Source organism: Brugia malayi (genome assembly GCF_000002995.4).
Source record: "Brugia malayi strain FR3 genome assembly, contig: Bm_v4_Chr4_scaffold_001, whole genome shotgun sequence".
In the NCBI taxonomy this organism is placed as follows: domain Eukaryota; kingdom Metazoa; phylum Nematoda; class Chromadorea; order Rhabditida; family Onchocercidae; genus Brugia; species Brugia malayi.
Genome location: NW_025062478.1, coordinates 10,105,724 through 10,120,471, shown reverse-complemented (window position 1 = coordinate 10,120,471; position 14,748 = coordinate 10,105,724). Strand labels below are relative to the sequence as shown.

At 24.9% G+C, this 14,748-nt stretch overlaps 3 protein-coding genes across 3 annotated transcripts; 2 read left to right on the top strand and 1 right to left on the bottom strand.

The window, feature by feature from the left end:
* Nucleotides 1–1,856: 1,856 nt before the first annotated feature.
* Bma-del-6 (Uncharacterized protein) lies at nucleotides 1,857–7,072 on the top strand (the record flags this gene model as incomplete). Its single annotated transcript, XM_043082314.1, has 11 exons — nucleotides 1,857–2,425; nucleotides 2,800–2,947; nucleotides 3,309–3,473; nucleotides 3,793–3,987; nucleotides 4,460–4,681; nucleotides 5,141–5,293; nucleotides 5,480–5,635; nucleotides 5,861–5,961; nucleotides 6,475–6,587; nucleotides 6,781–6,926; nucleotides 6,998–7,072. The coding sequence occupies 11 exons, from the start codon at nucleotides 1,857–1,859 to the stop codon at nucleotides 7,070–7,072; spliced, it is 2,043 nt and encodes a 680-aa protein (XP_042938248.1).
* A 633-nt stretch (nucleotides 7,073–7,705) lies between these two features.
* On the bottom strand, nucleotides 7,706–8,595 carry Bm17799 (Uncharacterized protein; the record flags this gene model as incomplete). Its single annotated transcript, XM_043082313.1, has 3 exons — nucleotides 7,706–7,806; nucleotides 8,070–8,164; nucleotides 8,414–8,595. 3 exons carry the CDS (start codon nucleotides 8,593–8,595, stop codon nucleotides 7,706–7,708), a joined length of 378 nt encoding a protein of 125 aa, XP_042938247.1.
* Nucleotides 8,596–11,905: 3,310 nt separating this feature from the next.
* Bm17798 (Uncharacterized protein) lies at nucleotides 11,906–14,395 on the top strand (the record flags this gene model as incomplete). The annotated part of the gene is made up of 3 exons (XM_043082312.1): nucleotides 11,906–12,197; nucleotides 13,549–13,752; nucleotides 14,346–14,395. 3 exons carry the CDS (start codon nucleotides 11,906–11,908, stop codon nucleotides 14,393–14,395), a joined length of 546 nt encoding a protein of 181 aa, XP_042938246.1.
* Between the last annotated feature and the right edge of the window lie 353 nt (nucleotides 14,396–14,748).

Sequence of the window (14,748 nt, the reverse complement as noted above, 5' to 3'; positions counted from 1 at the left end):
TTAAATTTTGTTTGTCGATTCTTAAAAAATTCAAAAAAGAAAGAAAAAAAAAAGGAAACTTTGGAATGATATAGGCTAACAGGAAAAAAAAAAGAAGACTAGAAGATTTCAGTAAATTATAACTTATAGTAAATTGCTCCTTTCCTTTCATTTTTTGTTTTTAATAGCATTAGATCATTAGTAAATTATTAGCAAAAAATTTGAGAAATAGCAGTAATCACAGTTATGAAAGTAATACCTTTAGAATATTCATAATAAAGAGTAATTTCCCTTCTTTTGATTTTTCTTTCATTATAATTCTGTTTAGTTTTATTATAGCACAATTATTAAATTTTTTTTAAAAAGTAAAACATTAATTTTGTTTTTTTAAAAAATAAAACAAAAAAAAAGAAAAAGAAACTGCACATAGAAGAAAATCAAAAAGTGCAAATATGTTTCTTTTTTAGTATCATTTCCTTCTACATATATAAACAATCTTTTCAATGTTTATTTACAAAAAAAAAAAAAAAAAAATTACTCACCAACAAAACGACGAAAAAACTATTTCTAATTCTTTTGGAATTTTATTTCAAAATACATTTTCAAGAAAAATTTTTTTTTCAAAAATATTTCATATTCCATAAGTTACAATAGTAAATGTCATACATCATAACTCTATCATTGCCATTTTGCTAGCAAAGATGAAAAAGAGATATTTGCTTCTTCAATTTTCAGTGTCTTACTAATATTCTTAACAAAACCCTCAGATAATATCTATTACTGAATTAATTAATCAATTACTTTAGTTATTTATAGAATTAATCATTTACTTATTGACTTAATCAATTACTTAAGAACATTTGTCCCCCTTCAAAAAAAAAAAAAAATCAAAATTTTGACCAATTCTTTATTTTTTTTAGATATCTGTATGACCCAATAATATACTGAACCATTTATATCACTCTATCTAGAATTAAAAAATGAAAATTATTTAATCAAATTGTTTTTTCTTATTATCACTGTCACTATCATTTTCGTTATCATATCTAATCAAAGCATTTGGAAAAAATTTATAAATTTCATTTCATTTACACTTCTTCCCATTGTATACATGCTTACATTTAAAAGTTTTCCCAAAAAAATCACTGTCATTTTTTGTGTTGAAAATAATCTCTATAAGTAAACTGAAATTTAATTTTGTTATACAAATGCATCTTGCCATATTTTCCCGGTTATCAGCACCATAATTCTTAGCAGATTTGTTATTCAAAAAAAAAAAAAAAAGAAGTTGATAATAAGTAAACTGACTACTCCTATAAAAAAGGTATATTGAGAAAATTATTTATCAACTCTTAAAACTTATTTCATTTTTAAGGTCAAAAATTCGAAACTATCATTTAACCTAACTAACTGACCTTTATAATATAGGCTATTAATAGTAATATAAAATCACTTTTATTTTTTCCATTTTTTTTTTTTTTCATTTCTCTTTCTTCTTTGCCATTTTTACATTCTATTAAGTAGTATTTCATCTATTTTCGAAATTTAAAGTGAAAACTTTCGATAAAAAATATCTGTTGAATTAGGAAAAATAAGTGTTATTTAGACTTACTTAAGTCCTATTCCGCAATAATTGTTTACTTTTTAAGAAGTAACATACATATATTTATATGAAATGTGTGCCATTAACAATTAATAAAATTGTAGAAAAGAAAATTCAAGAATAATTATAAATTATGAAATTCTTGAACAATTATTATTAAATAAGACGATAGAAATGAAAGAAATCTTCGAACTCTAAATATACTATTTCTCCTCTCTTTGATTCAAATTTTTTAAATTCATTTCAGGATGATATCAACAAGAATTGCATCAAAATGGAAATAAATAGTAATCAGTATGCCTATGATACTACTATTAACTCAGAGAATAAAATAATGATGAATTTCAAATCTTCAGGCATACATCATTACCCACAAAATTTACAAAATTCAAACTACAAACTATCACCACTGATAAACGATGAATATTCTACTTCAACTACAATAATAACAGATACACCACCTACTATTGCTTGTCCATTATTAGATAGTCAAAATTCAGATGAGAATATGAATAAAATGAATAATTCACAACTTAACTGCTCTTATCATTATTATCAGTCAGCATTGAAGGAATCAAAAACTGCACAAACTCAAACATCACTAACATCTCAAATAATAATGCCTGCACAGATGAATTCACAAATGCAATCAGAAAATATACGAAAACAAATTAATTTTGATTTTAACTCACTGCATCTAAAGAATCCAACAATTTCTATTCGAAGTCGTCTTTTAAATAATGAAAGTGAGGAGGAACATGACGAAGAAGAAAATCGACATTTAAGTGATATTGAACTTCTTCGACAAGTATACGATGAATTACGATATAAAATAAGCCAAACGTAAGTTTAATTCTAGCAAAAATTTAAGCTACAAAAAATTTAACTTAATCCTATTCCTATAATAATAACTAATGATAATAATAATATTAGCATTAACAATAATAATAATAATAAATTCAGTCATATACAAATTTTTAATAGAATATATATCATCAAAATTAAATTTATTGATATAGATGTTTTTCCTAAAAAAAATTTTTCCTAGAAATTCCAAATGTTATCCTATAGGATAAATAGAACTTTTAGAAGATTTAAATTTCTTTAAATATTATTATGTATTTATGAAATTTTAATAACTATTCATTTTTTTTTTTCTGATGTAACTATTAAAATTTTTGATAAATTATTATTGTAATTAGAAATTTCGTTGTTAGTTCACAGGATCAAAAGATAGCAAAAATGACAATAAATGAAGGAATCAGCTGGAAAGAATGCTTTCTGGGTGAACGAATGAGACGATGGGGTCTTTGGTTTATTGTCACCTTTCTGGCTGTGATGACTATTCGAGATATTACTCTGCTGGTTCTCTTTCATTTTAATTATATTTTAAAAAATATCAATATAATTACACAGTATTCTAATACTTATACAAAATTTTGTAAATCAAACATCATGGACATCAATTGTGAGAAAATTGTATCCTTCTTATCTAGACCTACTCCATTAATTTAAATAAACCACCTTATTATATTTAAATTTTGAAGGATCATAAAAAATTATAAAAGACTTATTATATTCAGAAATTATGAAAGATTTTCTCATAATTTATCTAACAGCTTACCTATGAAGATTTATGGGGTGTATAAGAAACAGAAAAATTTAAATAATCGATTAGATAAAATAAGAGAAGAAAATTTATATTATATAAAATTTAAAATCTAAGGTGATAGAATATATGGAATATCCGAAACAATCAAATATGAATATAATGTTTAATGAATCAATGAATATGCCTAATATCACATTTTGTATGGCAAAACAACAAGCTTGGAGTCATCTTCCTCTTAATAATTCAGAATTGGCTGATGAATGGGATAGAAGAATACAGGTAATTTAATAAGGTTTTAAAGAAGAATTAAATAAGAAATCAATAAACAGTTTTCTGAAAAAAAAAGTTCCATTTTACCTCAAATTAATTTATTGAAAATATTTTTTGTTTTTTTTTGAAAAAAAAAAATAATGTTTTACTTTCAAGATTTCAACACATATTATAAAAAAAAATTAAAAGCTAATAGTTAAACTAACTTTTCACTTTTTCGCTGACAATGTTTTCAGCTACAAAAAATAATTATCATTCAAATAAACTGCATTTGATTAAGTGATCAATGAGTACAAAGATCCTTCATTAATTTCATTTCGCTATTCAGACAGAACTCGAAAAATTAAATTCTCGAGAAAAATTTCTCGAAGAAGCCTGGGATTATCGGTTAGTTCTTGAAGCATATGAAGTAATTGCAACACTGAATAGTATGGAACGAGAGACAACAGCGCAAGGATCTGCTCGATCTATTAATTTCTTTAGCACTCATCCAAAACTTCAAGCTAAACGAACGATGATTAAGGTTAATTAAAAAAAAAAAAGAAATTTTCATTTGTTATTTCCTGATTTAACCATTTTAAATTACTGTAGAATTAAAGGTAAGTATAACTGATTTGATGCAGTAAATAATTTTCAAAACTAAAATTAACAATGTAAATTAATATTTTAGAAAGATGAAATAGATATTTAGAAACGAGGAAAATGGATATTTAGAAATGCATCAAAAAATCATTCTTACTGAAGTTTTTTTCTTTTTTTTTTTAAAAAAAAAAGAAACGTAGTCATAAATTTAAGTCAAGATTTCAGCTTGAAAAAAAAAGAAATCAAGTAGACACTATGGTGATTTCAATGAATGATATTTAATGAAAGTCCTAAAAATTAAAACCAAATTTCGGAACGAAATAAATAAAAAATTAACTAAAGTTTTAACTTAAATTTAAGATAATTTATCGTTGATTAAGAATTTATACAGAGTAATTATAGACAAATTGTAGACATGGTTAAATGAAATTAAGCAACGTGGTGTGACATTCGAAGAATTAACACAAAAAATTGGTTCGGAAACTATAAAATATTCACTACGACGATTTCAACGAACAACATTTAATGAAAGTCTTAAAATTAAGACCAAATTTCGAACTTCATGGATTTCAACAATGCAATTCTGCTTTCAACCATGGTTTGATAGAGATAATTATTTCGAAATAAAAGATCAGGTTTTAAGTTTGATTTCTCTTTTATCATCTTCTTAAACTAAAATACAAACATAGTGCAAATAATGATAATAAAAATACATTGAGTAGATGAAATTGAACATTATTTATTCTAAATTAGAAATTTTAACATTTCTAATTGTAACATTTGTTAGTAAAATCTAACATAATAATAATAATAAATAATAAAATTAAAGTGGAATAAAATTTGTGACATGAAATATTACAATAATAGTTGTGTTTGTGATAGATCGCAGTGTTAAGAATAATAATTATCTCTAGTGATAATAATAGAGTAATGTAAACATTAAGTATGAAAATAATCAGATATAATGTAAAAAAATTTATGATTCTTCTACATAATTGTACATAATTTTAACATTCAAATTTCAAAACAAATTTTAGACAAAAAAAAAAAAAGATTCAAATCAAAATATCGTCATTTAATTTACCTATTCGCAGGGAAATTTCTTTACAATGCTATTATCACACAATACTGATAACTTGGAAAACTTTAATATTGCTTGTATGTCTGTTGATTTTCATGGACGACCTAGTTCACTTTCACGTTTTATGGAAGGTCAAGGTCGTGCACGAGATGGATTTAATGATGATGTATATATTAAATTTTTTATAGATTAAAAAGCTTACTTTACGATTTATTTATTTAGTTTTTATTTACCTACTAAATTTACTAATTATATATATATATATATATATATATATATATATATATATATTTTTTGGTTTATGAATGATTTTATTGAATTGACCAAATTTGAAGATGGAACTAATTTTAAGTTATGTCTTGGTATTCGACATGAAGTGACAGTTGACGTACGAGCAAGATATGTAATGCTTGAAAATGATGAGAATGGTACAGCATGTCGTAATGTTAAAGAAAATGAAGAAAGTGAATTTGATTGTCGATCAAGATGTCGCATGGAAATGATCAGGGTGACAATAAAATTATAATTCTTGGAACATTAGTAAGATAGTAAAAGTAATGTCTTTTTATTTTTTTCTAAATTTTTCTAACTAAAAATGTAAAGTTTTGTTGGCAATTTTAAGTTCATAACTTCATATAGTTCAAACTTGATTTTAGCTAACAAACAACAATTAGTTCTCAACAAATATTTCGACAAGAATTTATATCGACAAAATATAACCTATATTTTTCAGGATATATGCAAATGCACACCAGCAACTTTAAGTTATCTTACAAGAAATGAGAATGAATACAACAAATTTCCAATCTGTAATTATGAAAAATGCGAAATCGAGTAGGGATTCTTAAAAATATATTCTTACGAATTAATGTCAATATTTTGAGCGTACTTTAAAAAAAAAAAATTTAATGCACTTGATAATATCACCATTCTATAATTCATGGTTGTTTTAAAATCCTAAATCTCTCTTTCATAATCTTACTTATAATAATCTTATTTTAAAGTCATGAATGTTTTTTTTTTTTTGTATTAATTGCAAATCCATTTTTTGATGTCAATTTCTAAATAAAAAATCCAATCAAACTTTAAACAAATAATTAGTTCAGTCTTTTCTCGTTGTACTTTAATATTTTTTTTGGAAATTTTAGTAACAAATAATAAAAAATAAACAAAAGAAAAAAAAAAGCAGAAGCAGAAAAACAAAAAATAAAAAAAGGGCAACAAAAAGGACTCAGAGAAAAAAAAAAAAAACTTTTTTAAAAGACAACAAAAAACAAAACAAAACAGAAAAAAAGCAAAAACAAAAAAGTATTACAAATGCAGAAGAATTTAATAATTTCAATTTAGTGTTAAGAATATTACATATTCGGATCAGCAATGCACCCGAAAGTGTTATCGCTCTTGTGATCAAATTACCTATGAAGTAAGTCACGTACAGCATGGTAAAATGTTTCATCGTGGTAAGTTTTTACTTAGTAAAACTGTTGTAAAAATAAATAAAAAACAAACAAAAATGATTGATTTTGAGTAAAAATTAAAACAAATTTTGTTCATCTAGTAAAGAAAAAAAAAAACAAATAAATACAAAAATTTTTTTTAATTTAACTATGATGACTTATTTTCAAACTTTTCACTATTACAACTTTCTTTTAGACTTCACGACAATTAATTTAAACTGGGGTTCATTTGAATATCTCACTTTGAGTCAATACTGGGTATGGTCAATGCCAACATTCATAGCAGCACTTGGTGGATCCATGGGAGCATGGCTTGGACTTTCAATTCTTAGTCTAATACAGGTATATGTGCAGAATATTTATTAAATATTAAATTTCATCCAAAAATTTGAAATTTTATTCATCTCATTTAGGGTGGCACTTATCTATACACTTTTCTAACTACAACAATCAAAAAGAAACGTTCACGACTGAAAAACTGGAATTGAAGCAATCATCCAACTCACTCAGCCGAAGAATTACTATCTGCTTATTTAGCTGCAACTTATTTCTAACCTTTATTTTTAATTCATTTAAGCAATTTTATTTCAAAAAAAAGCCAGAACTTTGTTTAAAATGATAGACTGAAAAAAGTTGGCCTTATATATACTTTATATACTTCAAAAAAAAAAAAAAATTACTGCACATATCGTCAAGTTATTAATCCCATATTGATTTTAACTAATCACAGTTTAGCCCATCTGTTTTAATAGAACCATAAACGCAGTCACGAATAAATCCAAACTTCATCGAATATATCTTGCCCGTTAATAATTAATGTTACTTTCACACAACAAGTATTTAGATTGGCTTGGAAATTTTGGTAATACTCATTTTTCAGCAAATCTTGTCCAGAACATAAGAAAAAGATGAAGACAAATTTGGTTCTGAATAATATTGTTTTCCCCCTGTCTAACCTTTCATTTAGTAGATTTTCATATTTGTTTACCAGTTTTTTAGTCATTTACTATTCTCAATGAAAAACACTGTATATGCTTTATAATATCCGTGTTAATTATCAATCATAAAGTAAAAACATCCCTTTTTTTCACAACTGTCCTTTGGATTTCTTTAAAATCTTTTTACATGATTATATCATACCTTTGAATGGTGAAGACCGGATTCGAGGAAGAGCGCATTTTTTTCCCTTCCGCTTTATCCACGGTTGATTGCTTATCAAAGACTAAAATTAAAAATAAGTGAAAAACAGCAATTAATATATTAATTTGCACTCCCAATGAGATCAACCTTTAATTAAGTTACAGGGAAAAGAATATATAATTACCTAGAGCATATCATACTACACAATTTTAAACAATGCAAATTATACAAACGACTTTAAGTGTATCACTTCTTTAATAAGTAATAAACGATGTAACTAGTGTTAAAATCTTAAGTTAATAAAAGAAGAACTGATTCCCAAGCAAGAACGATAAAATAACTTACCAAAACTAGCATGACATTTCCGGATATGAGCTTCATAATCACGATCAGAAACACCTTCCAAGGGTAATGTTTGACAAACTCCATTTGGCCCATAACTGAAAGCATATCAATTAATTCATGATTCAATTATTATGTTAAAATAAAGACACATCGAATGAATATCGATTAGTTCGGTTAAACTTAAGCAAATGAATGCATAGATGGAATGATTTGACAACTTTAATTTCGATATCTATTGTTGTGTCTGATATAAACAAACATTCAAAATGCATATAACTGAAAAACCAAATATAAGAAGTCATTTAAATCTTGATTTCCGGAAAAATAAAAACGAAAATCCTTACCGACAAATAAAAGATCCACCTTCCTTGGTACAATGTACAGCACGCAAATGTTGAGCAAATTCGAAACGATTAGAAAGTTTCTTTACATCTCGAGTGCATAAATCACATTGTCGCGGATATTCAGCGTTACGTCGATAGTCCTCATCTTCATAGCTATCATATGCTTTTTGGGTAATAGACATTGGAAGCACTTTTTATATCAATTCTAATTAATTCTTTTCGTTGTTTAATTTTCATTAAAATTCCTGGAATATTAAGAAATACCGATTAAATATCAAATTTTAGTAGAATATTAATCTATTCAACATATACGAATTTAGCAACAAACGCCTCACTACATTACAATTATCTCTGCCTAATCTATTAAATTTCGACAATTTATCGTTAAATGAATTACTTCAAGTAAAATTTATTAAATTTCAACAATTTATCGTTAAATGAATTCTTCAAGTAAAACTTCACTACCATTCAATTCTGATTCCTGATAATTACTTTTACTATTCTTATTTCTACTCAATATTAAGTAGGATTCCACTAAGTACCATTTTTAAAATTCATATAGAACTTACTAAACATGTAAAATTTAACTTGATAACAAATATCACTTCTGAAATTTGAAACAGAACTGATTAGTGCTACATGAATGGTACTTGAATACAATGAATGTAAAGAAAAAAAATGTCAGAAATATTTAAAGAGAACTGATACATCCAGGAAGATTAATAATAATAAGAAATTAAAAAAAAAATATATACAAAATATTTACAGTGGGCAACGAATAACGAAACAGATGCGACAGAAAATTATGAAATTAGAAAGAACAACATTAGTAGAGAAAAACAGTGATTGTCAAATTTAATTAATTAATTTGCAGTACAAAGAGGTGAATGCCTTCCAGTAAAATGTTAGCCAATAACAAATTTCTATCATTCTAACTATTCAATTTTACACTAAATTCGTCTGATAACAACTGATTGAAATCAGTTACAGATGAAAAAAATACAATCAATGAGGAAATGCTAACAAATTAACAGAAATAACCTGAAATTTTTACTTCCACTAAAACGAATCTCATAACGGTAAAAATTATTATCTAAACCAGAGTGCTCACATGACAAATGGCTCCGTATACTGTATTCGTAATTTGACCGGATTTAATTTGCTTGTCAAGATTTTCCTGATACTTTGTAATCGCTCTTCACGAACAGTCCTTCACAATAAATACATAAATACCAAAGCTCTCTTGGAAATAATAGAGACAGAAATTGTCATTGCGAGACAGTCAGAGTTACAACTCGACATGTGTCAAAACTTGGTTCACGTTAGAGCGTTTCTTTAATTTGAGTTACGGTACGTGTAGGTTTCGTGTCGGGTAAGTAAACGTAGGAAAGGTAAGTAAACGTAGAAAAGGTGAATTCACGCGTGTCACAGATTTTTATATCGTGGAACTCTAAATTACTATATGGGAGTTGAAAATACTAGTAAGAGATATGTTGTATGAAATGTTGCACGATCTTCTTTGGTTTCACTATTTTTATTGAGGAATGAGAAATCTCGCCATCATTGTAACGTACGATTAATCTTTACGCATATTTCAAACGTGAGAACTCACCGTATTATTAAACACAGTTCATATCGTAATACTCTACCTTCCATATATAATCTTCTGTAAACTAACACAAACGTACCCTTTAAACTATCACAAAGTGATTCGGCAGTTTAATTCTACGAGAAGCGTACGTAACTGCATATATCAGATTGATTTACTTTATCATTTTAGATTTCTTCGACGCAGATGTTTATACCATTTAATTTATATCGCGTACGTACGTTAAGAAGGGATGAATATTTTAAGTTCGGTACACTTTCGAACTGTTAAATTAAAAGTTTACTGCCAGACTACAATTCTGAAGATTTAAACATGAAAACAAAAGAAAATAAAAATTTCTCTGTTCATATATCATTCATTTTTTCACAGATAAAAAAATATGCAACATGCGTGTAATGTGCTGGTTCACATCAATCGATTTTTTTTTTTCTGCAGTTAAGTGACAGCAGTAATGGAATTTCATAAATTCAGTAAAAAAATATACGAATTTTTTTTAGTCTGAAATTCAATTATATCTCAAATATTCGAAATATTTCAAAATATTTGGCTCACAATTTTTTAATTCAGAAGTATGCATTTTAGAGATGTATTTATTTAACTGGTGAAATGCTTTGAATTATTTCATTCAAACTCATTGTTGATTTGATTGTGACAAATCATCAAATCTTCATTTAATATGAATCCAGTAACATTGATAATTGCGAAATATTTGAATAAAAATTTTTTCTCACTTAATATATTACTAAAAGAAAAAAGAATTATCAAATAAAATTACTAAAAAAGAAAAAAAAAAAAAAATAATATTTGACAAATATATTACTAAAAACATGGAAGAAAAAAAGGTTTATCAAATAAAGAAGATATTGATAAACGAAAATTAGGAAAGGAAAGTAAACAAATTATTGTATGAATTTATTAATGTTGTAATTGTCATTTATTTATTTATTAGAATTGTAATAATCCTCGTTCTTCTTATATTAATAATATTTACTTAATATATTATCTTGGTTGTTTTCGACAAAAAAACAGATAGATGTCTCACAGAATTGTCAGTTTTTTTTTTTTTTGTCAAATTTACTAATAATTTATTCTTGAAAATAAATGTTACAATAAGTGGAAGTCAGTACTCCATGTTTTTAATATTAATGCATAACGTATGACTTTAATTAATATATGATAAAAATAAATTTCAAGCAATAAATTTGCAATTGTCAATTAATAACATCACTAAAATTGAAAATCAAACATTGAAAATTATTTGCAATTATGCAAATCCTTCATACATCCTTTGTGTTATTCTAACTTTTGAAAATTTAAATTCAAACATTTCGGCTTACATTGTTATTCTCTTTTACAATAGCAAACAAGAATAGCTAACTATAAATCTATGTCAGAAAGCAATAATTAATTAACAAAAAATCAGAGATCAATTAATTGGTAGAAATTAGCAAAATTGAAGTATTTCAAGTTATATTTCAATCTAATAAAGTTTAATCAATTCAATGATTAATATCTTTACATTTATACATGCAACTTTATTAAATACACAAATTAAATGCTTAAAAATGAGCATATTCTTAATTAGCAAATAATTAATTAACAAATTTGAAGTGCTATAATATCAGTCAAATTCTATAGGTATTACTTAAATGATGGAATTTCAAAGTTACTTTTACGTTATTGTTATACATCATTTGGAAATTCGAAAATTGTCAGTTGGAAAAGCGGAATGCATGAAAAGAAAAAAAAAAAACAATAAAGATTAAAAAAAATAAAAGATTAAAAACTATTTAAATCTTTGACCATTTAATTCAAACTAATCTGAAATAAAAAGCATCCATTTGAGTAATTCTGTCACTTCACAAAATTTCATGTTTCACACTATGTTCGTCATTTGGTTCAGTCTTCTACTTTCCATTGCTTCAGCTCAAATTGAAACTTTTGTTCTGCTTAATCTCGACACCGGTGACCTTATCACATACAATGACACTCTTAGTTTACAACAAAATGCAACCACAATTCATCATCCACCACTTCTTCTTCCCATAGATGACATTACCGCCCAAGAATATTTCCCAGTTAGCATGGATACCTCTGAAGGTACTGATAAGGAATTGAAATCAGATGATGATAAAGCATTCGTTCAAGATTCTTCCGTCAGTGACACCACTAAAGGTAAGATTTTTTTATTTTAAACAATTGAAATATACTTTTCTTGTAATTTAAGTTAAATTGAAATTTCATATGACAAAATTATTTTTTTGTCACTCATATTTATTTTTTATTATAATTTCCTAAATTATTTAGTTAAATATCAAATTATTTAAATAAATAATTGAAAAAAAAAATGCAAAAAAAGAACAAATTTCATAGCAGAAATTTTTCAAATGAAAAAATTTATAAATATTCGTATTTTGGATCTAACATAACAATACCAGAACAGGCTACAACAATTTTTTAAAACATAACTTTTTTATTTTTTATATATTTAAAAGACATAATGAACAGTTTATTTATAAATGCAAAGTACCCAATTGCGAACAAACATTTAATCGGAAATTATTATATTACAGAAATTATTATATTAAAATAAATTTAACAGTGAATTTAAAATCACAATGTGATATTTTCCAAAGACATAGAATTCATTGCAAAAATACAGAACAATGTTAATTTTTACAAATTTAACGAAATTTTAAACATATTAATGCAGCAATAAAAATTTTATTAATTTTGCCACATTTTTCTCAGTTTACTTTGTATATTTAATAAACAATTAAGTAATTAGCACATAGTTAAACTACTAATGCTCTAATAATTTATTTATCTTTTTTTTGTATCAAATTTAAAAAAATTTTTTTTTGTTACTATTACTTAATTAATAGAAACAATGAAGAACTAAAGATTTGCAATTACACTTAGTTTTCTTTTTCTTTTGTTTCAAATATATGCAAATGATAGCTTATTTAAAATGTAATAATATTATTTTGTGACATTGATATTCTTGTAACTTCACATTGACTGGTTTAATTAATTAATCAAATATCAATTAATGTAAATCACAAAAGCTTTTCTTTTTTAAGATAAACGAAGGTATGAATGTTATCATACTTTTAATTAATTAATTAGATATCAATTAATATGAATCATAGCGGTTAAGACAAACAAAGTTATGAATGTTATGATCGATTTAATTAGTTAATTAAATTATAATCGAGCTGATTAACTAATCAAATATTAATTCATGTAAATCAGAAAAGTTTTTTTTCTTTTCTTTTCTTTTTTTTTTTTTAAGACAAACAAATGTACGAATGTTGTTATCGATTTAATTAACTGATTAGATATCAATTAATATAAATCATAAGAGTTTTTCTTTTTTAAGATAAACGAAGTTATGAATGTTATAATCCGTTAATTAATTAGTTAATTAGATTATATATAATCGATTTAATTGGTTAATTAAATGATAATCGGTCTAATTAACTAATCAATTAATGTAAACCAAAAAAATTTCTCCTTTTTTAAGACGAACAAATCTATGAATGTTGTTATCCCGGATGTACAATGATCATAAAAAATTACGATGAATATGCAAAACATACGAAGACACACGATGAATCATTCATTCATAAATGCAAAATGCCTGGTTGTGGACGAACATTCAATTGTGACTCATCATTTCGTAGTCATAAACAAAGGCATCAACCTTATCATCGATGTGGGAGCTGTGGTAAATTCTTTGTTGGAAGAAGTGAATTGCTAGCATACAAGAAGCATCATCATCAGAGTTCATGTTAGTTTAGAAATTTTAAATTAAAATTTTAAATAAAAAAAAATTTAAACCCTGAAATATAGAATGCATGTGAAATGTGTCATGAAATATCAATGTATGATTAGAGAATGACAATACCGAATTCAGTAGATACTGAGCAAATAACAATTGCTATTGTTTTAATAATTCAATAATTTGCAAAAATTTTAAAAAGTAGTAATAGTAGTAATATTTCTAGAATACATCAATAAACAATTTGAAAGTATTAGTAAAGAAATGAATAAACAATTGAAAGTATTAGTAAAGAAATGAATAAACAATTTGAAAGTATTAGTAAAGAAATGAATATTTTATTACATTCTTGACTTTATTAGTTTTTTTTTGGTTTATTTTTTGTCTTTTAATTAATTAAAGAAGTTAATTATTAAATTAAGGAAAAGTTTTTAATTAATTAAAGAAATTAAGGTAAAGCATAACATTGTATCCACAATAAAATTGCAACAAATTATTGATCATTTCTTTTAATGCTAAATCAATAATGACAATTCTAGAACAAATGGAGGAAGATCATATATGGTTTGGACATTGGTTGACAAAGTGACAAATGGTGCGTAACTATTTGACGCTTTTTGCGCCATAATTAAGCTATCGTTAACCAATTAGCAATTTTATTTAAAAATTGAACTTTTAAATGCTTTATCTTTATTCGTTCAATTGTTATTTGTTATTTGTTATTTTTTTTTTTAATAATTTATAGTATAATTATGACACAATTGTTTTTTACTAATTTCTTGATTTAAATTTAATATGCATAGAATTGTTTTCCTTCTAATAATAAAGTATTATAAATAAATGCAATATTTGTAAGTTAAGCTTAAATATGCTGTGCAAATTTTTTTTGTCAAAGTATTCATTCATTTAAACGACAAATTTTGTGTTTAAGTAAAAAAATTT